This window comes from Clytia hemisphaerica, unplaced genomic scaffold (genome assembly GCF_902728285.1).
Source record: "Clytia hemisphaerica strain Z4C2 unplaced genomic scaffold, Clytia hemisphaerica genome assembly, whole genome shotgun sequence".
NCBI classification, from domain to species: domain Eukaryota; kingdom Metazoa; phylum Cnidaria; class Hydrozoa; order Leptothecata; family Clytiidae; genus Clytia; species Clytia hemisphaerica.
Genome location: NW_027103979.1, coordinates 2508644 through 2533769, shown reverse-complemented (window position 1 = coordinate 2533769; position 25126 = coordinate 2508644). Strand labels below are relative to the sequence as shown.

Genomic DNA, 25126 nt, shown 5'->3' with positions numbered 1-25126 from the left:
CATAATTTTTTCAAACTGTTTATCAATTAGTAAGGGCCGTCGACATTCGACTTTCGAATTGTTTAACGGCATTTGGCCCTTACGGTTCTGACCCCCTCCCCCCCTCTACGTTAACGGCCATCAAATTCTCTAAAGTTAAAAAATTGTCAAAAATCGATGAAACTCTAAATTTTCTCCTTCACTTTCATCGTTGTTTCGTCAGCCATCTTTAATATCGCTACGGCTTCGCTCAGTTTACATTTTAAAAATAACGGAGATAATTTCTAAACTTTTTTCCGAAAGTTGCGCGAATTAATTATCTCCGTAATCATAATCAAAAGAAAAGCGGCATTTCAAAGAAAAAAGACCGACTGTCTGCGAAATTCAAGGGCCGCGCGGACCGTCTAAACAAATGGAACACGAGACATAAACATCGGGTCGTTTGTTTTGGTTAAAATTATTCTAAAAAATAGAGAAGTGAATACTTTAGGTATGCGACTTTAGCAGATCTTAGTTGATAAAAGGAGGGAAAGAAATATGAACGTAGTGGTCTAAAGAAACGACTATTCTTTTTTAGAGTCAACCTTACAATCTAGTTTTTATATTTATAAAAACTAGATTGCTGACGTGTGAAAAGGAATGTCGGCGTGAATGATCCTTTTGTTTCGATAATAACATCAAAGCGGGAACTAATTTTCTTCTCGTTTCTTTCTTTCCTTTGTCTTTCTCATAACTTCAAGCTTTCCCTCAGACTCTCCCAAGCGTGGTTAGCTCAAGTGGTTAGAGCATCTGTCTCATAAGCATGGGTTTCCGAGTTCGATCCCTCCGGGTGTCAATTTTTTTCAATTCTTCAAATTTCTTATTTTAATTCTCTTTCTATTAAAATGAAGGTCAATCAAACAAGTAACTAGCACATATTACCTGCGCTCTCTGTGTAAGGTTTAGATAAGCTATGATAGCATCACTTAATAAGAACTTTTTTAAGTTTTTTTTTCTTCAATCTTTTTTTTACCACAAGTGATTATTCAAGGCTGAGATATAGAAGAACGGGTATAGGCGTTTGCGCCTGCATTTGGTGACTGACAGTTTCAGTTTCAGTTTCACTACTTTCACTTTCACTTTCACTTTCACTTTCAGCCAGCAAGTGAGCGAGCATGATAATTCATTTCCGGGTCAAAATGTTTGACCCTTGATCCAATTGTTTGCTTATCTTTCTTGCGTGGTTGTCATTTGAATTTCAGTATTCAGTGCTTATAAAATATGGTTGTTATAAGGGTATCAGAGGGAACAGATCATAGATTCGAATTGAACGCGTAATTACTAATAGCAATTAACATTACATAACGCGTCAATATCTCTTCACTCCCATGAAATGTGATTCAAAATTAAAGTGATGAGCACGAAAACAAAATCAAGAATTGGAAAATTTGACATCCAGAGGGATCGAACTCGGAAACCCATGCATATGAGACAAACGCTCTAACCATTTGAGCTAACCACGCTTAGGAAAGTCTGAGGGAAAGCTTGAAGTTATGAGAAAGACAAAGGAAAGAAAGAAACGAGAAGAAAATTAGTTCCCGCTTTGATGTTATTATCGAAACAAAAGGATCAGTCACGCCGACATTCCTTTCCACACGTCAGCAATCTAGTTTTTATAAATATAAAAACTAGATTGTAAGGTTGATTCTAAAAAAGAATAGTCGTTTCTTTAGACCACTCCATTTATGGAAAGTAACATTTGTATGGAATAAACGTCTCAAAAATCGATATTTTCTGGTGAAAAGAATTGATATGTGGTGAGTTGACCCCTAAAGAGATTTTCGACCTTCCCTTAACGGCCAAATGCCGTTAAAAAATTTGAAAGTCGAATGTCGACGGCCCCTAAACTGTCATGTTCTCTCCTAGACAGCTTTATTCAATAGAAATTTAAGAGAACACAATCAGTCTATTGAAAAATGAATCACTACAGCATAATTTACTTATACTTTCAACCAGACCAGTACAAACAGTACAAATTATATTCCAGACCCGATCAATCGAACTTGTCAAACCAATTGAACAATCAAACTAATCGAACTCCATCGAACGATTAAAGTTTGATTAAAAAAATTAGTCGAACCTAATCGAACACTCACAATTTTTTGAAGCAATAGCAGTTTAATTAGTTCGGTCAGTAAAAAGTTCGATTAGTTCGATGATATTAAATCCTCATATCTTCCCTCGCTTGCAAAAAAATTGTCCTCTGGCACGCGATTGCCATTTCGACAGTTCCCGGACTTAACAGCTTGACGTTTATTGTACCCGGATATTTGTCTATCCGGAATAAAGTCCGTAGCCCCTCTGTTGCGATTTTGCGCGCGGCCGAGTGGCGGAATACTACACCCCAACAAACCGCCTCTGGCACTAAAAGGATACAGGAAAAGTATGTAATCCGTTGTCGGAAGTAAATTCCCGATTTACATTCCGAATTTGGCTTTGAAAAGAAGCTAATACACGGTGGCGGAGCAGCACAAACTTGCCGTACAAAATTGGTTTATCGAACTGATCGAACCAAAACCCATTGATCGAACTTAATCGAACACTCACAATCTTTCAAAAAATCTTAGAGTTCGATTAATTTTTTTAATCAAACTTTAATCGTTCGATGGAGTTCGATTAGTTCGATTGTTCGATTGGTTCGACAAGTTCGATTGATAGGGTCTGGTATATTGTACAATGTCAGTTCGGCAAATTGCATAGATCCGCAATGTTGCAATATTCCGCAACGTTGCAGTTTTTCGAGTCTGCTAAATTACGTGGGTTACGTGCGTGTCGTGGGTTCGTGGGTTCGTGGGTTCATGCCCTCGTGGGTGTTCGTGGGTTAAAAAGTCTCGTGGGTTCGTGGGTCAAAATATCTCGTGGGTCCGTGGGTTCGTGGGTCCAAAAAAAATCACGTGGGTTGAAATTGCTCGTGGGTTCGTGGGTTCGTGGGTTCAAAAAAATCACGTGGGTTCAAAAATTCCAATAATTTTCCAAAAATAAAAATTCATATGGGTCATCGGGTATTTTTTAGAGTAGTCGAAAACACTATCTACGACCTATAGTAATGCAAAAATTGTAAAAGTTTAAAATTGAAAAACTTCCTCATTGTTCTTCGTTCTTCTCACCCTATAATTAACTCAATAGTTTTTATGAGAAGAAAGAGCGAAATGGAAAATGTCAAGAAACATCTCCAGCTGATCTGATTTTAATATTAATATTTCTACAACTGACCTTAAAAAAACGACTTCCATCGAAAGCTTTATAAAATATATAGCCCAATTAACGTCACTATGAGGAATCTTATTTTTATCTCTCTTTACGGTTTACCATGTTCCTCCTACCACACAATTAATACAAGAGGTCACAGTCTTTTAAAAGAATCGTTTAATTTATAATTATTAAAATAAAAACATTTCCTGGGTATTTATAAAAAGTCATGTCTATTGGTTATAACATTAACAATTCTTCTTTATCAACTTAGCTGAAATACGGTCCTTCGGATGGTAAAATTGCGAAACACATGCGAATCGCAAAGAAATTTACAAAAGAATTGAATCATTATTAAGTGTTTTAGGGTTTTAGAAGATGATGGATTTAAGAATAGATATGAAACAGCGAAATGTAAACAATGTTTACAGCTCTAGCTGCTTAAAATATCATATCTTACACGATCTTACAGTATTGGGATTTTTGGAACATTTCGGACCAACGGAAAATTTTGGACCCAGGGGAAAATTTGGACCCACGAGCGATTTTGACCCGCGAACCCACGAACCCACAAGCAATTTCAACCCACGTGATTTTTTTTTGGACCCACGAACCCACGAGATATTTTGACCCACGAACCCACGAACCCACGAGACATTTTAACCCACGAACACCCTCGTGGGTTCGTGCCCTCGAGCCCACGAACCCACGACACGCACGTGACCCACGTAATTTAGCAGACTCCGGTTTTTCGCAGCGTTTCCCCAGGGTTGCGCTGCTATTTTACGCAACGCTTCCAATTGAAGCTTGTGATTTTAAAAATTATGAGCGCCTACCAATTTTTTTCTAAACACATGCAAAATCAGGCAAAAACTGAACAAAGTAGCGCTTTTTTGAACAAAGTAGCATTTCTTCCAAGAATGATTGTGAATAATCGCTAGGTAGGAAATTAAAATGCTAGGGTGAAAAGTTTCCTTTTGGGTTGTTCTTCAAAATGCACAGTAAAGCTGCGGAATTTTGCAACGTTGCGGAATATCACAACGCTAAAGATGCAGAATTTTGCAGCGTTACGAATCTATGCAATTTGCCCAACTGATGTATATCAATGTGCCCTCCCGGTTATTACCATAATGGCTTTATGGCAACACTCCTGAACTTGCTACTTGGGCACAGCCACACAGGATGTAGTACGGTAAATTATATTGTATCCATCTCAAATCACTTTCGTTTACCATTAAACAAATTGCTGTAAGTAGATAGCCTATTATGTATTGACTCACAAAATATTTCAAGCCTCTTCACCGTTCTATTTTAACACTTCATGATTCATGGAGACAAAATGACTGTGTGACAAAACTTTTTGAGAAGACAAACAATTTTTTATGACTTTGGCCACAAAACACTTTCACTTTCTAGTATGTCTCGATTATCTATAAGCTTCTTATCTGAAAGTTCTGATTTAGAAAGGAACATCGAGAGCAAAGTAAACATTCTTATCATAATGGCGACGATTTTGAGCGGGAAACTTTTGACCATGCGTGGGTTAAAAAACACGAGTTAAAAAGCACGAGTTACGTTAAATGTGACGTCATCAATGGAAAATTATGACGTCACAAGTAGATAATTTAACTCGTCACTTTATGGTGCACCATTTGATAAACTGACGAGTTAATTAACTCGTCAATTTATGGTGCACCATAATCTTACGAGTTAATTAACTCGTCAATTTATGGTGCACCTTAAACTGACGAGTTAATTAACTCGTCAATTTATGGTGCACCTTAATCTTACGAGTTGATTAACTCGTCAATTTATGGTGCACCTTAAATTGACGAGTTAAATTTTCATGTAACCAAGTTTTTTTAAGGGGGAATGGAGATGGGCACTAAGATCCAGATTTAAAGTCGACCAAAAATCAGTAAAAATAACATTTTTCTTTTTAAGCTTCAAAATTCGTAATTTTATTTTTAAATCTCTACAGGAAACTTTTTCGTCTCAGTTAAAGACTATAGAATATTATGAGAGAAAATTACCATTCCAATAGTTTTAAACTAAAAATAGGCACAAAAAATAATTTAACCACCATTTTAGAATTTTTGACCAACTTGGTTTCAACTTCATGAAAATTTAACTCGTCAATATAAGGTGCACCCCCGTGCACCATATATTGACGAGTTAATTAACTCGTAAGATTAAGGTGCACCATAAATTGACGAGTTAATTAACTCGACAGTTTAAGGTGCACCATAAATTGACAAATTAATTAACTCGTCAGTTTAAGGTGCACCATAAATTGACGAGTTAAATTATCTACTTGTGACGTCATTTCCCATTGATGACGTCACATTTAACGTAACTCGTGTTTTTTGTAACTCGTGTTTTTTGTAACTCGTGTTTTTTGTAACTCGTATTTTTTAACTCGTGTTTTTTAACTCGTGTTTTCCTAGTCTCCTGACTACTGGCTTACAGAATTCTCATTTCAAACCCTTTTTAATGGTTCTACATGCGATGTAGTAAGTCATTTATTTAGTTTTATTTTCTCGACTTTGCGACTTTGACTGACCCCTGACTGACAGATAAAGTATAAGCGGAAAATTATGCCTTGGGTTTCTGTCTTTTAATTCAAGCTCTAATGATTATCTATCTATCTATTTGTTAAGTAGCATAAGGCCCCAAGGCATGACCGCGTGAGCCCATACACGTTTTTTTTATAGGGAACTCGAGGCTGAAAATGGCACAGATCTCTAAAGCCCGAAGGGCTAGATTTGCGGCTTTTATCGAAAAGTGAAGCCTAGGTTTGGAAGGATTTCCTACCAAAGTCACGTGACTAAAATATGCAATTTCACCGGTTTGAGAGATGTGAAATAGCGTTTGCCGCCTACTTTTTTTGATCTCGCGCTCCGAAAACAATAGACTAGTGAACTATGTCGTTGAAAAGATATAGCATAAACATTATCTATATCGCGGAAAAATATCGATTGAAGGTAAAATCGGGGAAACTGTTTTGTGATGGGAGTTTCCAAATTTTGGTTATTTTCCTCACTCTCTACGCGCAATTTCCCGTGTGAACGTTTTCCTGATTTTACCATTAGCCAGTACCCGGGAATTATAAATAACCGACTTGTTTACAAGTCTACGAAAACAATCAAAATGCTAGATCCTATCCAACGGCACGAAATTTAGAAAGTCAAATTTTTGCTTCACTTTTTTTTGCTGGAGAAAGCTTAAAGTTGCCTATCTAGCCCTTCGGGCTTTACAGATATCTGTGGAAAATGGTCCAAAAAATAAGGAATTGTTAAGGAACTGCTCAGGCTGAGATTAAGAAAACCAGTTTTAAGGAATCCAATTTTTGCGAATCCAAACTTAGCAGCTATGTAAATAAGGAACTCGATAAGGAACTTTTAAGGTTGAAATTCTCTGTAAAAATAAGGAACTCCAGGCTCAGAGCAAAGTGTACCAGGGGGCATACCGAATTTTAGATTTAGCGACCCAAAAAGATTTCCCAACTCAAAAATGCGAAGTTAAAAAATTATAAGAAAACACCTATTTTGCTACACACATTTGTTTATCTATGGCTTTATAAACTTGCCACTTCGCTACTTTATTCATTCGTCTATCTATTGCTTTATCAACTTGTCAATTTGCTACTTCATTCATTCGTTTAAATATTGTATTGCTTTCTCTAAAACTCGTTACTTCAAAACTTCACTATACTTTGCTTTGTCTATAATCTCTTACTTCAAATCTAATTTCGCTTTTCTCGAGAAATGAATTGAAGATACTTTCGCATTTTCTTCCAAACAACATCGCAAAATACTAAAAATGTTTCGCAAACAGTGAAAAAATTTAGCCTGCGGTGCTCCTTTGTTACCTCGCTTCGCTCGGAAAAATAGCGAAGCTCCTAAAATTAATAATTCGAACCCTGCCATAATTCAAAATTTAAAATAAATATTATTGGTATTATGTGCAAGTTCTTAAGAAAAAAGTATATGAATAAGCCTGAGTCTGATGCTTGAAGGTAGGTAGTGTCTAATATAAATAAGTGAAGATAATGTGTAGTGGTTAAATTAGACAAAAGACAAGAGAATAGTTAGCAACAACACACAGGGCCCCACACAGGGGTATACTGGACTGAAGCAAGACTAAAACTTTTTTTATTGCTATAAAAGGTAAATAAGAGTACTGAGCAAGCCTTGGAAATGATGCAAAAAGTAGTAGAGATGCTTAGCAGGAATGGATTGGTGTTTCTCATAAGGATTATTCTAAGATGATATGTTAAAAAAATATGATATTTTATGAAAAGTAAATAAAGGATTCATGGCAAGCTATAGCTGTAAAAATACATTGAAGATAGACAATGTTTAAATATGCTTTAGCTTATTAGGAGTTCATCAGAAAATAATGAGGTTTTTCCGTACCATTTTTACTTTTTAGGACTACCGGGTGGTCCAAAAAAACTTCCATAAGTTTCAAATTTTGACGTAGAGCGCTCTAATTGTGTTATCGACTTCAAATTTCGTATGGCTAAACTTCAACTTAAATCGAGGCACTCCTGAAAATCTCATCTTATTTTCTTCGGTTGTAGCTGTAATTGGCCTGCCAGAACCAGGTCTTCTATCCATTGAACCCGTTTCATGAATTTTTTTGACAAGGTTCTGGACAGTACAATGATGGTAGACAACACGTCTGACAAGAATAGGGTTAAAAACTTCAGTGTAAATTATATTAATATTAATACTGTATATGAAATTCTTTTTTTTTTCAGTTCTTGAATTAAAAATACTATTTAAGGTGGTAGTCTACTGAGAAATGGAAAAAGTCATTTTTTTACTTTTTTTGTAATAACTTTTGAAATATTTAAGATATCTCAATGAAACTTTCCACAATGGTAGTAAAACTATTAACCATGCAAAATATGAAAAAAAAATTCTAAAAATAGCACAGACGGGGGTGATACCGACCAGGGGGTTACGTACTATAGTTTTCTCCATACAGGTTTTTAAAGACTTCTAAAACGTTTTAGCAAGAGATTTTTGGTATGGTGGTTGGTATTCATCAAAGGCAGAGGATGAGTGAAAAAAAAATTCATAATTATTTTCCAGGGGGTCTGGAACCTAAAAAAACGTGATTTTTGAGATTTAGAACCAATGACAGATTTTTCTGAATTTTTTCTTCACTCATCCTCTGCCAAATGGTACAAGAAGCAATCCCTGAAAATTTCATGGAGCTAGCACTTTTCAATCCCGAGAAAAACCTGCATAGGCGTTAGCAAACCCCCGGAAACGCGTTTTGAGAAAATCAAAGAAAAAGACAAAAGTCTGCAAAAATGGGTATTGTTTTAAGCTGGAAAGCTCTTTTCAAAAAATTTCTTCACTGAATACTCATCCAACCAGTCAGGTTTCAAAAGTTAAAGTAAAACATTTCACAAAAATTGATAAAATATTCAAAAATCAACAAAAACATGTTGAGCTAAAGTCATGTACATACATAGCAAAGTTTGCGGTAATCTTGCGATAACATTAAATTTGGGTGAAAAAAGCCATATAAGTGTGTCAAAATGTTCATTGAAAGTCCAGCATGACTCTCTGTAGGCATTTAAACTTTTTGTGTGCATATTTTTATTCACATAGACTAGATGACAATGAGCAATGAGCTGGCTTGACCGCCGAAAGAAGGCTGTTATGAGTGGCGGGTGTCAGATGAGAATGTGCGTCTCCAGAAGTTAAGTCCAGTTCATTATAATGCACGTTTCTATCTCTGTTACATCATGTTGTGCTAGGAAATATCTCAGTTACATTTAAATCCACTACAAAACATTATGTGAGCCACCAAAAGCACACCGCCTGGCCTGCTCAATCCAAGAGCAAGACAAAATGGCGGCAACTGTTTTTCGTAGAAATCCAGCAACATAACCAATGTACAGCAACTTTATGGCTTCTTTAGAGTCTATTCTTCATTTAAACAAATCATTTCCATCAAAGAAATTAAGTTTTGATCTAAAACTTGCCAAGAAATCTGCAGAATCATGCTTACAGCTTGCTTTTCAGCTTTTTTTGATGTGTTACACTACTGAAGCTACCATCTTTAATTTCAAGGATGACGTAATGCCACGGAAAATAATATTTTGACGCTCGAAAAGGGCGTAAAAAGAGCTTTCTTATGGCGTATCACATTGCTATGTTTCGGCCGAGATTGAAGAAATAAGTCCTTAGCAACGGGATTTTTTCCGTTGCTAGGGCGATTTTTCAAGCACCCAGCAGGACAAAAATGCTCACTGCGACCTGAAAAATAAAGATATCTCTCTGAAATTTCCAGGAGATGTTCAGAAAGACCTAAGGATCTCAAAACACCCAAAAACCAAAATTCGACAATTTTTTCGATGATTTTCCATTTCTCAGTAGACTACCACCTTAATATATAAAATTATTTTTAAATATACATTTTAGAATAAAGAATAAAAATACTCTATTATTGAAATACTAATGTTCCGAGGTCGTTAAGTTAAAAATAGGTGTTGGGTATGCGAATAGTAATATCCAGTTTCTTTTATACCTTTCCAAGTTTCTATAAGTGTGACAAAAACTCTTAAAATCTCGATTTTACTATCTGTGAAGGTACGAAAACGATGCAGCCAAAAAATCTCAAAGATAGAAAATCTTTCAAAGTTTTTCGTCGATTTTGTTTACTTTTTCGCAAAAATTTACTTTCTCTAAGGGTCGTTTTAATTGGACTAGTTTTTGCATTCCCTGTTATTAGTCGAGCCAAAAATCACGGACTCGAAGACCTACCTCGGCAAAATCTTGTCTACTGCTCTGTCACCAGTGCAAATATTCCAACACCGTAAGGTCAAGAAGGAAACGAAAGTGTTTCAAATTCTTAAATCAACAGGTTTCTAGAAAAACTTGAGTTTATCCTTAATTAGAGTATAGAAATTTTTATATCGTGTAAGCTCGTGTCTCTTGAAGATAACCAAGTGATGGAAAAAGTCATTATATCTTAAAAACGCATCTTATGCTTTGCAGGTATGCTTGCAGTAAAGACCTTGAATTTTAGTATGGGTAATTTTGTACTACAAAAAATGCTTAAATATTCTAAATTGAACTAACTTAACTAAAAAATATTTTATCTAAGTTATTTGATGCCTTTGATTTTTGTAAATTGTTACACGCTTCATTTATAAGGAGCAATAGATTTGTTATTGGACTTGCTTAAGTATGATCCCTAAGCTTAAATTTATTAAAATGTTGCGGATGGAAATAATGTTTAGAGTTTAGAAGTCTCTAACTGGTTATCTGTGACAGCAAAACTGACATTATTTCCTTGTCTCATTTCCAGAATTGTCTTTTTAATGGTTCTCACAAGTTCTTCTTCATTTTTATGCTTTTTTTCTTCTTCAATTATTCTTGTTTTCCACATGGCGTAACAATCATTCTCGTGGTTGATAATTTTCAAATAGTTCTCGTGTTTACTAAAGTATTTGTTCAAGCCCTTGTACCGTTCTAAAAATAAGAAATCATCTTTTTATATGTTGGTTCTGCTAGGTCTTTGATTTGTTAATTCATTATACTACCATTTCAAGGTCTTCCACGAACCCAACAGGTGATTGATTGTAAGTGACGTAAAATCAGTCAATACGTCAATTGCAACCAATCAGCTGTTGCAGCCGTTATGTAATGTCAGAAGACATTGCAATATCATGCATAGAAGCTATCCATAGGCTATGATATTTATGATATTCATGACGCAATGTCTTATATACGAAATCACCCAAAGTAACTCAGACCTTTGCCAATATTTTCATTGTTTGAATTCAAAATTAGATATGCCCTTCTCACAGACCGACTTTTATCCCTTCCAACGGGAAAAATTGGCCGAACTATCTTCCCTGGTTAAAATTGTAGTTTAATTTTGCCCCCACTTAAAATAATGAGATAAACAAATCCTCACGGAAAAAAATATTGTGCTATTGTTTCCATCCCTACTGAATTTTATGGCTCGAAAACAATGGATTTTAAATCCTTAAAAATATGGGAATATCAATCCCCATCGAGTTTTGGTTCGCTATCTCTACCCCCACTGGCTGAAAGAAATCCTACCAGGTCTGCGAGAAGGGGGTAAAATTAGTAGCAAACCTCCGGGTTATTTTGGGTGCTTTTTTATTTACTATAATAAAAATAATGAGTTTATAGCTTGAAACTGCTAAGATGGGTTTCGCTATCGAATGAAGTTGGAAGAGCTGGTAAGCTGGCAGTCTTACAGAAGTAACCCTACTTCTCAACCGCGACAATTTCCTCTCTAATAGTTTAGCCCGATTCAGATCAACCTGATTAATACTCTTTTATCAAATTCCACTTACTTTCAGATTTACAACAATCTGTTTGGCATTTTCTTGTTTGTTTATTAATTTTCTTGATGATTTCTAGAATGGCGACCTTGAAGTGACCAAAAATACTGAATGGTATAGGTAGTACAGATCTTCGGTCGTGTTCTTGGACAAATATGAAGTTATACCAATGCCAGATAACAAGTGATTGCTGATTAACTTCTGAAAATGTGTCACTAAAAGATTACAATGAAGAAGTACTGGCATAAGCGTTGCGACAGTTCTTTTTGACATTAACTGAAAAAATAGATCAATAGGAACACGCCTGTCTCGCAGCCCCGGTTGAACTTTTTCCCACAGTGTCTATCGAAATCCCAATGGGGATAGAAATTCTATTATTCCCGAGCTTAAAACATCTAGTGGGGATGGTTTTAGACAGCAAATTTTAGCTTTGAATTCCGAATGGTGATGAAATCAAAGTCAATTTTCCAGTGGGGTAGAGATTGTAGGGTATTTTGTCCACCGGGGACGAAATTTTGGCCAAATTTTTCAGTGGGGCTGGGATCCCAGCGGGTCTGTGACACAGGGATGTATAGGACTTCAATCCTCATTGGGTTTTCGATAAAGATTTTCATCCCGCTGTGCGAAGAAGTTCCACCAGGGCTGTGAGACAGGCTTTTGTTACGAACATCCGAAAGGCTTTTAGAAAAACATTTAGCAGAAATGAAAATATGACCACATATCAATAAAGCAATCTTTTAAACAGACCCTCATTGCCTTAAAGCAATGTTGACTACGCACCTTATACGTGTAAGATACTCTCAGAAAAGAGTACCAACAAAGTGGTTAAAGTTCTTTAAAGGTTTTATTTTTACATAAGCGTTCCCGTTTCATATCAGACACATATTTCATATCAGAACAGTGTCTGCCTATTGTTATATCATGCTGATATAAGCATAAAAATGTTTTTCTTCTCCTCTTTCTGACCAATCTTACTTTACATCCGTATCGATTCAATGTGAAAAAGCTTTTGAATTAAAATTGACAAGTAAGCAAACGATATCACTTTTATTTAAAGACAAAACCTATAAATAGGTTGAAAATACAGCCTCGCCCAGTCAACTTACTTGAATTTAGCGATCAACATATTGATGAGAAGGATATTGGTAAGCACCATGTAAGCGAATGTTAACACCAGTAAGAAAGTCTCGAATTCTCCATGAGCTCGTAAGTTACCTTCTATAAAGATAACATTGAAAGTTTTAGTTAAGTTACATTATGTGCATTCGGGGAAGAAATATTTGGATGCATTTATGCACGCAAAATAACACGCGAGGGTACCACTAATTTTATTGTTTAGATTAAAAATTAGTAAATAAATAAATACTGGTCTTTTTTGGATGCTTTCGTATTTTACATTACGTCATGAATAATACGAATTAGGAAATCAATTTTTCAAATCCGAAAATGTTTCATGATGATGGTGAATTTTCCGTTAAGTTGCATTAAATTAGTTACGTTTGCCAACGGAATGACACCTCATGTCACAGATTCTATGGACCATTTTTTCAATGTCAAATATAATATTTATTTATAATCATTACACAATGACTACACAACGAATCAACCGTTGAAATTTATGGCCGTATGCTAATAATGCTATCAAAAGATTTTTCATAAGGAATATGTATGGTTTATGAAACTTTGTAGACTTTGACATTTGAACCTTATCACAAAAAGGGATATATTTTCCAACAAGCCCCTCATTTATCCAACTGAACTCCCCTTACTCTTGTCTCCCGAATAGACGCCCCCCCCCGCTAATTGTTAAGAAAAAAAAACCCACCCAAAAACAACGCGATTTATATTGTTTTGGCTGAACAACCAGGACAGAACGTTGCTTTCACTATATCCCTAGGGTTCTGCTCATTGTCTAGCGAAAATAGTTTCTTATAGTTTCTTATAGTTTCTTTATGATTCAAAAAACATTTCGACAAATATTTTTCAGCATAAGCTTTTCGTTTTATTAAAAAACATGAACAGTGCATATACAAGTAAAAAACTTTATACAATTGTCAAAATGTTCTTTGAATCATAACTTTCATTTTCTGGCTATTACAGTTTCTTATTCTACATAGGAAGTATATCTATAGAGGTCTGGGATTCAGACTATCGTATACCTTTATAGCAGAGCGTGGTATACACAGAATCCATGATCTGTAACGAGAATAGTCGGAATCCAGCTTACCTTTATCTTGAGAATATTTGGTCCCAAAAACAGTCAGATCTATAAAATAAAGTGTGAATCTTATTGAGTGATCGTGTGTACGCGCTAATTGAAGAAAAAGACAGTCTTTATTATGAATACATTGAGTTTCAAGCTTGAAGGGCTAGAGGCGAGATTCCTGGATGGGGAATGAAACCACTATTTCCCATCCAGAACGCCCGTGCGTAGTTTTTACACAAACGCCAGATTGAAACTAAAATCTATCACTAGAAAAAAATGTAGTCCTCCATGTGCGTTTTGGATGGGAGAATAAGTGGCTTCAGTTTCTCTTGCCTGAGAAGGGTTAAAGATTCGCCTCTAGCCCTTCAGGCTTGAAACTCAATGTATAAATATCAAACAGTGTGTGTAACTTGTGTACATAAAGACCAAGAAGATCCTTTTTGTAAACCACTTGATATACGAAAGTTTTGACCAACATTTTGTGTAAATCTATCAATTGTTATCCCCGAGTTAACTGGTAGATATAAATTCTTCGAAGTAAGCTTATGACCGCAGTCGAGGGTGACCCGAAGGCTCATTTCAGATGACCAAAATTAAGAAAGGCCGCGCCACACATTTCCCTGGAATCCCCCACTTCCCCTTAACCCAGCTCTTTATTTGCTAAGCATCCAGCAGAGAGATATCAAGTACCATTTTGGGTTCTTTGGGGATGACCCAGTTGTTGTTCGAACCATAAATTTCTGTAAAGCCCAAAGGGCTATATGTCATGCTTTAAGCTCTTCCATGCAAGAACAAGTAATACTTTAATGGACCTACCTATTTATAAAACGAATAATTAGAATTTAATGGAAGTAATGTATAATTTTAAATTTCGATTTATATATCTATTGGAACGGAGAAAGCAATTAAGAAACGCATCGATGTTTAACGGTGAAAGAAAAATCATGAAAATCTGTCGAGTATAAGTTGAAAAAATATAGGAAAACCGTTTTACGCCGGTTTTCGGCTGTTCCGGCGATTTTTAAGGAGTTCCGGATTCAAAGGATGATTTTTTTGGAAATCAAACGATGCTAAGTTTTGGGCATCATCATAAAGAACATTTTTCTGTAAAGAAACAATTAAATAAGTTGAAAAAATGTGACGGAAATGTGAAAAAACGACGATTTCCGGCACATTTCCGGTTCTACAGACCGGAAAAAAATTTTTTTCGGCAAACGGTTTTCGACACCTTTTCGGCAGTACTAATGTGCATCTATGTGCAAAAAATCGCAAAAAACTAATGATAAAATCTCGAGAAAATCTCAAAAAACCGCTTTTTTCGGGACATTTCCGGTTCTACCAGCCGGAAAAATTTTTTTTTCGAAAATTGGGCTCTGTCACATTTTGGGCATTGCCATTTTACATCATTGTGCAAAAAATCATGAAAATCTGTCGAGTATAAGTTGAAAAAATGAAGGAAATCCGTTTTACACCGGTTTTCGGCTGTTCCGGCGATTTTTAAGGAGTTCCGGATTCAAAGGATGATTTTTTTGGAAATCAAACGATGCTATGTTTTGGGCATCATCATAAAGAACATTTTTCTGTAAAGAAACAATTAAATAAGTTGAAAAAATGTGACGGAAATGTGAAAAACGACGATTTCCGGCACATTTCCGGTTCTACAGACCGGAAAAAATTTTTTTTCGGCAAACGGTTTTCGATACCTTTTCGGCAGTACTAATGTGCATCTATGGGCAAAAAATCGCAAAAAACTAATGATAAAATCTCGAGAAAATCTCAAAAAACCGCTTTTTTCGGGACATTTCCGGTTCTACCGGCCGGAAAATTTTTTTTTTCGAAAATCGGGCTCCGTCACATTCGAGGGTTTATAGTAATGCACCTTTGTGCAAAAAATCAGAAAAATTGAATGAGCCAATCTCGAGAAAAGTTGGTAACTAACGAACGAACGAACGAACGAACGAACTAACTAACTAACTAACGAACACGGGTTAATTTATAGGACCTCCACCCCTACGGGGTAGGTCCAAAAAGTGAATATCGCAAAAAATATTGCTGCTATTGTTTTCAAAAACCTGCGAAGCTTCTTATTGGTCAAGCGCTGAAATTCTATTGTAATGTCACGTGACCTAGGTAGGATTTCCTACATAAAGTCCCCCATAAACTCGGCACACTTTTCAGCCAAAGTACGACCTCTAGCCCCTCGGGCTTTATAAATTTATGGGCTCGAACTCACAACTTTGCACATTGTAGCCGGATGTTTTACCTTCACGTTACAGTCATTCCTTATGCCCTACTACTCAGTCTATCTAAGAATTATATCAAAAGGTATACTTACTATCTCTGAGAGAATTTTCCATGGACTCGACATATAATTCACCGAAGATTTGAAAAAAAGGTACGATCAACATTTTCTTGAACATCTTTTCTGTTGATGTGCCGGAAGTTACATCGAAAGTGTTTTGAGGGTATAGTATAGAGAAGCGAGCCACTCCCCATGCACAAACTAATACGACGAAAATCACGACCAAATAAAATACATCTTTCACCTAAAAATATAAATTCAAGATATTCATGACGTTTAATTTTATACGGAAACATGATGATGGTCCGGAAAAAGTGGCAAACACCACAAAACATTACGTCATGAATATTACGAATTAAGTTTTTTGTAGCCTGTTCATGACCGTTACTTTTAACAAGTGGAAAAAATCATTATCTCAAGATGAGGTCAAAATATTGAAAGTCAAAGAGTTTGCTACCTTATCGACCTTTCAAGCCAAACCCTGATATACAGGAGACTTTATCGTACCGTGATAGAAATAAAGAGGTTGCCTTATAAAGATCAGTAAAATATTCCATGAAAAAGAAATGTACAAACAACTGAAATCCACTTTTCCAAAATTCGATGGTTGAATAAGTAGCATAAAGTGGATTGAATTTCAAGTGGATTAATTTTCGCAATTTAGTCCTCGTGAAAATGAGGATTTTTGATTTGCAAAAAAAAACCTACGTGAAAGTTTATCCACTCAATGAACCAAAGGAACTTACCATTTTAAGCATCATGATAATGTATTTGCCAATCATTTCATGAATAATGAACATTTCCAAAATACGAAAAATCCACAAGAAAATATCAAAGGCGTACACGAAACGACAATATTCAAAGCGAGCACTGTCAAAAGGTATTGTTATACGCATGATAAATGCCAGATAGAATATTGTGCATGCAACGAAATCAATTTTATTCCAATTATTTTGCCACCATCTTACTGTTTTCTGTTTGATTGTCAAACCATCTTCAAGTAGCATCTAAGAAAAATAGTTTCGTTTTTAAGTATATAGATTCAAAGAAGAGATAGCGAGTTACTATTTGGCCACTAGATTATTAAATTGTCCTCCTGAAAAATTTGTTAAACCAATCACGCTCTCTAATTTGATTTTCAAGAGGAATTGAATTTTCATCGAATAAGGGTACCTATCGAATAGTAGAGCATCGTTTATGAGAGCAGCAGCGACTTTCAATATTATTATCGAATACGTATCGAATAGTAGAACATTGAATTATTGAGTGTCGGCTGTAACCCTTAAAGTTGGAATATTTGGTTCTGAAAAACTGTTTGTTACTTTATGTATGGACCCAACTAGTGCTATCATAGAGAAGATTCGGATTACATACTCCGCGTTTTGCACGTAGTCACTCTAAAGGCCAATAGCTCTTAAAACAACAGGGTTGTTCCTCAGTGGAGCTCCTTCCCGCATTGGGGATGGAAATTTCTGTCCAAATCCCAATGGAGTTGGTAGCTCTATTGTTTTCAGGTCAATAAACGCCAGTGGGGGACAGTTTCCGAGTTTTATTTTTCAATTTAAATTCAAATGGATATGAAAACAAAGCCATTTTCAAGTGGGGCTGATATTATAGGATATATTTGACTAAATTTTCGAGTGGGTTGGGGTTCTATTACCAGGCCTGGCAGAACAACCATAAAAGTGGGGAGGCTGAAGGCTCAAAATAAGATGGAATTCGCAAGGAATTTGAGAAAAAAATCTCATTTGCTCAAAATGTTGTGTTGAATAAACGATTACTCTCGGGTACCTAATAGCCGGGGGGATTGGAATAAGCGGGGGCATTGGAAAAACTTTCAAAACTTAATAAGCTGGGGGGTTGGAATAAAAATCTCCTGGGTGGAAAATCTTTGAAAAGGGGGCTAATACAGCAGAATTAGGAAAAAAGAGGGGAACTTTCAAAAACATTGTCCCAAAAATTAATAAGCGGGGGGGGGGTTGGAATAAGAATGCTCTGGGTGGAAAATTTTAGAAAAATTAATTAGCGGGGGGGACGGCTATTAGGTACCCGAGAGTAATGAACGACTGGGGTGGGTCTCACCTGTCGTATTTCTTCCATTGTCAGAGCAATAATGTAAGCCAATAAGAACCATTCGCTTTTTCTTGGATCTTCTGGGAAAGGATTCAATATAACATATATAAAGAACCCAATGAAACAAAGGAAGGACATCTAAAAAATGAAAAAATGACCAAAAACTGCAAAAATGATATAATTCAAAGTGCTGTAACTTTTTATATAAGAAAGATACGAAATATCTGAACACAGATTTGAAATAAGTAAGGCTCAAATATTTTTAAAAAGTTTTATAATTTTAAAACATCTTTCTTTTTCTTCTTTATTCTTCAACTTTTCAAAAATCTTTTATCCTTTAGATATTAAAACTTAACTTAACTTTCTAACATGGGATGAATGATGCGTGCTGAGGAAATACCAGAAAACTAAAAAAAAACAGAGAACCGGAAAACTGGAGTTCTCACTAGGGGACTGGGTTCGAGTTGAACTGACTTACGTTATTAGTCCAGTACTTTGTAACAGGAGCTTGGATGAACAGGACCAACTTCTTCCACCATTTACCCCATCTGGAATACAGACAAAAAAGATTATTTGCTGTTTCCTAAGTAACACATAACGTTGTATCAACGTTCGTTTAATATTGCATCATTCTCCTTTTCTTATTATAAAACTTCATTTTTGAACAAAAAAGGTTTCACACAATAATTGTGTTATTGTTGGAATGCTCTATAACTCAGCTCAAAAGCAGGCGGCATTTTACAATAAAAAAAATAAAAAAGGTGGATGGCCTTGGCGTTGAGTTGGTATTTAGCTAATGTAACGGTGGTTAAAACACTTGCCCACAATAACGGCAACACGTGTGACAACATCCTGTCTTCCTTTCTTTCGTTGGGTCGTGTTTCTTTGTTCTGATCGTCACGATATAGGGAGCAATAGGGAACAAAAAGATACCCAATAAAACCTATAACAAGAGCATAATTTTTTAAAAGTTAAAACTGTCATTATAATTATTTCTTATCTACTTAACTTTCTGTACACACCCCCTTCTCAGAGACCCGGTAGGATTTTTTCAGCCGGTGGAGGTAAAAATGACGGACTGAAACTCGATGTGGATCGATATTCCCATGTTTTTGTGACTCGGGATTTGAATTCTCTTGTTTTTAAGTTAGGCAATTCAATGGGGATGGAAGAATTTGCACAAAAATTTTGCAGTGATGATTTGTTTATTTGATTATTTTCAGCCGGGACAAAAATTGGAGTATATGTTTCCAACGGGGATGATATTTTTGCCAATTCTTCCAGTAGGAAGGTTTCTCACCGGGTCTGTGAGAAAGGGGTGTATGTACTGAAGTGATTGTAGTCAAAGAGTACTTTAATCGGCAAGCTGATAGGTTTTATTTTATTTTATTGCTGGTAGTACCACTAACTTCGAGAATTTCTTTAATAGACACGGTGCAGTATTTGACAATAAAAAGACTTACGAGCATGTTCAACCAATCACCGTCCTGGATTCGAATGTTATTTCTCCAACGTTTATCGATCTCCCGTTTGCATCTATTGTTACCAACAAAGTTCTTCCGCCCGGATAATGCTGCCAGTTCCATCAATGTTTTGTTTCCGTATTGCGGAAGTGGTGTACTGACCAATTTTCCGGCTGATATTTTGTCAACGTTCGAACACGTGTCCAGGATTTCAATAGCTTCACTTTCGTTTTTGCTGTAAGTAAATTGATTTTATTTATCTTCCTCGGCTTTATTTAAAAAAAATATTAAGTAAATAATTTTTTTCGAATATTTACGACACGTTGATGAACAGGTCTACCAAACTATCGCTCGCTTGCAATATATAATAAACTTCTGTAGGTACGCCCCTCAGGTACTTTTTTTAAGCTTGCCAAGTGCACTGTAAGGGTCGTAATTAGAGAAAGTGGTACTGTATGGGTGAAAAAGCCTAATTCCGACACCCATTTCTAGAGATGGACATAACAGGAAGGTAGGAATTTTTCTTTTACTTAGCGGCCAGAGAAAAACCGGCGATTCCGACCTTCTTGTTATTCGTAGTTTATGGATAGCGCCAGATAAATCTCCTGCGTCCATCAGTAATGTAAATAACGCCTGGGATACACGGGGACGAGGCTGCGTTAAACCAACTTACGGTAATGACCACTAGCTAAAAACAAAACATAAAGACACAAAACATAAAGACACAACAAGTCACCTGATAATGCTGTCTAGTTGTCGGACGATTGCCCGGTTTTTGTCAACTTTCGTCTTGTATAAGTGTTTAATATTCTGGTACAGTTTGCAACCAACCAAAAGTTTTGCAATAGGATTTTCACCACGCCGTTTCAAATAATCTGCTATTTTAGGTTTGTTACATAGGATAGACCAAATGTAGAGTTCTTTGTACGGTTTGAATTCTTTCTTAGGATCGTATGCTATCTTCTGATACTCGGATTTTTCGTTATCCTAAATTAAGATTTTTTATTAATTTTTGATATGGGTAGGTCAAACTGACGTCATATTTTCAACGGAAACACCCAAAAAAAGCTGGGTTTTGACCTCCGTGTTTCTATTTTTAGTAACAGAGAGGGGTCAAATCCCGGATTTGTTCGGGTGTTTCCGCTAGAATAAAATGACTTACGCATATCAAGAATGATAATGCGTTAATTCATTTTGAAAGTCAGACCAAATTCTTGTGTTTCAAGCGTTTCATCTCATTAGAAAACAATTTCAGATGTTAACCAACTGGTAATCGCTCTAAGACAGGTGCAAAGACGTTGTTTGATTCATAATTTGTGGAGAAAAAAAACACGACTATGTTCAGACAGTTAAAAAAGAAGCGGTCTCAAAACACTGTACCAAAATTTGAAACGTTAAAAAAGAGGAAGTCACAAAGAAAAACGGATCGAAACAATTACGCTGTTCTGTTTCCTTATCCGAAACGCGTTCCAATCACTGACTCACTGACCTTTAAATATCCCTGGACCAATCTATATCCGCCATCTTTGATCGCTTTTTTTTTGGAATTGGTACCGCTATTGAATAGTGCCGCCGTTAGGGCACCACTTTTCAAAAAACTCCGATCAAAGATTTTGCTTTGTCGTGATTGAGAAACTTGGTCCAGGGATATATTATTATTATTATAATGTAACAAAGTTCTAGGCGCACGAGGGCCTCTGGAACTGATCGTGATTATACGTATTTTACAATTGTCTTGTGTTGAATCTTTTCGGGTGTTTACTCCATGCAGTGTTGAGTCTTTCTTTGAAGACTTTGACTGTCTTTGCCTCAGCGACATCTTTTGGCAATTTATTCCAGGTTGGTATAGTTCGATAAAAGAAGGAATTCGTTTGTACACCACGGAGTCCATCGCTTCCAAAGTTTGGAATCATCTCAAAGTTGTGCCTTCTGTTTGGTCGCGTTCGACGGGCTATCTTGTTTGGGATGGTATCTTTTTCGTAATAGTTGATGTGCTTGTAAAGTTGGACCATGTCACAAAAGTGTCTTCTAAACTCGAGCGTAGGAAGATCTAATTCACGCAGTCGTTCTTCATAAGACATATTACGACATTTTGAACAAGTTTTGTTGCCCGTCTTTGTACTCCTTCAATCAGATTTACGTGTTTACGTAGAAACGGAGACCATACTGACTGAGCGTACTCCAGATGCGGGCGAACAAACGCACAATACAATGTTTTAAATGTACTTGTACTCATATTTACAAATCCTCGGTTGATTATGCCAAGTATCGCGTTTGCTTTTTTGACTTGCTTTGCAATGTGTTCTTCAAATGTAAGTTCTGAGTCAATGAGGATTCCAAGATCTTTTTCTTCAAAGACGTGTTCCAATTGGCGTCCATCTAGGGAATATGGATGAGCATGTTTGATGTTTCCAAACTTTCCTAGCGTCAGAACGTGACACTTTTCAGGATGGAATTGTAATAGCCAGTCTTTCGACCATTCTACAAGTGTGTCTATATCATTCTGAAGGGAAACAGAGTCTTCGACGCAATTGACTTCTTTGAAGATTTTGGTATCATCAGCAAACAGTAGGATCAATGAGATGACCTTTTCAGGAAGATCATTGATGTATAGCACGAACAGTATTGGTCCCAGTACACTACCCTGTGGAATACCACTCACTACAGGGTCTGTAGTCGAGAAGGACTGGTTCACTTTTACTGATTGAGTTCGACCTGTTAGAAATGACGTTATCCATTTTAAGATTGAACCGTTGATGCCATATGCTGATAGTTTCTTGCATAGTCGACGGTGGGGTACAGTGTCGAAAGCCTTCGCAAAATCGAAGTAGACACTATCAACAACGTTTCCTTTAGAGATGCTCTCATAACATTTATCCAGATAGTACAAAAGCTGTGTCACGGTTGAACGGTTGTTAATGAAGCCATATTGTTTGTTCGATAAAAGATTATGATCAGAAAGGTGCTTCATGATGTGTTTCCTCAGTATTGATTCCATTAATTTGCACACTACCGATGTCAAACTAACAGGTCGATAATTGACTGCCAAATTCTGAGGTCCCTTGTTTTTGTAGATAGGTGTGACATGTGCCACCTTCCAATCTTGTGGTAATGAGCCTTCAACTAAAGATTTGTTCATGATTACAGCCAAGGGTAGAGACAGATAGTCAGATAATTCCGCTAGTATCCTAGGGTGTATTTCGTCTGGACCGAATGACTTATTATGGTTGAGCTCTTTCAATTGATTCTGTACCATCTCCTCAGAGATATGAATATCTCCGATGGATGAGTCAGTTCTCTTTTCAAATGCAGGAAGCTCACCTACTGCTTCTTTTGTGAATACACTGCAGAACTGTCGTTGAAGTATATTAGCTTTTTCGTGATCTTCATGCTTTAACGAGGTTTTGACATTTGGTGATTCAAGTAGTGATGAAACTGTACTAGAAGATTTCATCTTGTTACGCACATGTGACCAGAAGATCTTCGGTTTGGTCTTTGCGTTATCACAAATTCGTTGTTCGTAGTTCCTGTGAGCTTGTCTCATCAATTTGCTCACTCTGTTTCTTACAGGGGTGTATTTTGCTCGATTGTATTCTTTTTCTTCGGGCGATGATTTCATCCATTTCCGATGGAGGCGTCTCTTCTCTGCTATTTCTTTCCGAAGTTGAACTCCAATAGGTATTTTACCTTTCTTCTTCCAGTTTTGACCACCGATGATCTTTATGGGTACAAAACGGTTTCGTATATCCAAAATCTTCTTTCGGAAAAGCTGCCAAAGCTCCTCGGTTGACTTAGAATTAGCCATCTCCGGGAATTGCTTGTACCAATCATCAGAGTTGAGATCTTGTTTCATTGCTTCAAAGTCTGCGTCCTCGTACTTGTATCTTTCTGATTTAGGTTTCAATACAGCATCACATTTGATACTGAAGGTCAAGCAACTATGATCGCTTAAACACAAAGGACTGAGATACTCTAGACATAGAGCTTGGTTAGCTTCACCTGTTAGAATGAGATCGACTAAAGATGGGTCGTCAGTCCCACGGCATCTGGTTGGTTCTTCTACACTTTGGTGGAGAAAGGAGTCGCGAAGGGCATCAAGAAATCTTTCTTCTTTACTTTCCTCGAGATGTGGCGTCGTCCAATTTTTCCAATTGATTGTTGGGAAGTTAAAGTCCCCGACAAAGCATTTATGAGAGTATTTGTTGTTTGATGCGATATCTTTGATTAGATGATTCAACTTGTTGTTATTTTCAGCTGACGTGTCATTGTTCGTAGGGGAGCGATAGATACAGGAGAAGACCAGGAGATCGTTTCCGGATAGACGAATTTCGATTGTAGATACTTCATTGAAATTGACTTGGTTCATTGATTGGTTGACATCGGTGACCAAATGTTTGATCGATGAATGAGCAAGAATAAAATTATCCCGCGACCGATGCCAGTGGTCATGTTCGTATGACTGACACATTTATAATGTTTAAGCTCGTGTTCGTGTAGCTCTCGCAGTCCACCGTGCTTTGGTTTCACCTCACATATCGCAATGATGTGGGGGATGATGTTTCTCTACATCGAGCACCAGTTGTCGCTTCTTCTCAGGTGTTAGCGTGTCGGCGTTGCAATAAAAGATCCTGATTTCGTTGATCTTTATTTCAACATCATCTACTTGATTTACGTTATGGTTTTCTTGAATTATTGTTCTCCGATTGTTTTCGTTTGAGTAAGATTCTTGGTGAATACTACATTCTTCGTGTCTGTCTTCTTTGTTTGGGATCTGATTTTGACCTTGATGATGTCGAATCCGTTTTTTGAGTCCCCTCGAACTCTCCATTTATAGATATCAGAGTTATCATTCTCATTTCTAGTTTTAGCTTTGAACGATAGTTCCCTTACGTTCTTTCTTTCATCTGGTGTTAGATCTTCAGTTATACTCGTTGTCTTGTATTTTTGGATGCCCTTGAGAGAAGGAAGGTTTCCGAGAAGTGAAAATTTTTCCTTTTCGCTAGATAGACAGATTAATAAAGGGCGCTTCTTTTCCTGGGATGGTTTTCCGAGGCGACTGACACGTTTGATAGTACCGCGTGTGTGAGTGTCTTTAACAAGACCTTCGGCCCATGAACTGTCATCTTCTTGTTCTTGTTCTGCTAAGCCATGGATGACGACGTTGCGAGATCTTTTGATTTTGTCATTTTCTTCTGCTTCTTCTACACGCCATGCATCCCTAATAGCTTCTCTGATAGTTGTTTGCTTGGCAGATACCTCAGAGGTCTTTGTAGCGTCAGCGTAAGACTTTTCCGACAATGTCTTCATTTCTGTTTTGATAAGTTCTTGCATGCTGTGCTTGAATTTCTCCATGTTGGTTTCAATCTTTTGTTCAACGTATTCCAAAGTGTGGAGTGCTGGATTGTTGTCCAGTTTCTTTTTGAGGTCAGCGAGTTCTTTTTCTCTGGCATCGGCCGCAATTTTGTCTGCTTTGAACTTCTTCAGAAGCTCTGCTTCTTTCTCAGCTTTGACCTTGATAATGTTTTCACAAT

General features: G+C 36.6%; 1 protein-coding gene across 3 annotated transcripts in view; it reads right to left on the bottom strand.

Annotated features, from left to right (window-relative positions):
• Nucleotides 1–10258: 10258 nt before the first annotated feature.
• Nucleotides 10259–25126, bottom strand: part of LOC136810992 (transient receptor potential cation channel subfamily M member 1-like) — a 33081-nt gene continuing 18213 nt past the window's right edge. For 2 of the 3 annotated variants that reach the window (XM_067067600.1, XM_067067601.1), the window contains exons 16-26: nt 20332–20582; nt 19596–19830; nt 18954–19075; nt 18611–18680; nt 18142–18270; nt 16806–17066; nt 16093–16303; nt 13779–13817; nt 12658–12769; nt 11564–11766; nt 10413–10706 (exon numbers count right to left, since the gene is read on the bottom strand). In XM_067067600.1, the coding sequence (XP_066923701.1) occupies nt 10471–10706; nt 11564–11766; nt 12658–12769; nt 13779–13817; nt 16093–16303; nt 16806–17066; nt 18142–18270; nt 18611–18680; nt 18954–19075; nt 19596–19830; nt 20332–20582 (1869 nt within the window). In that variant the 3' untranslated portion in view covers nt 10413–10470. Of the gene's footprint in view, nt 10707–11563; nt 11767–12657; nt 12770–13778; nt 13818–16092; nt 16304–16805; nt 17067–18141; nt 18271–18610; nt 18681–18953; nt 19076–19595; nt 19831–20331; nt 20583–25126 lie in introns of all 3 variants that reach the window. The other variant, XM_067067602.1, reaches the window with a different exon arrangement.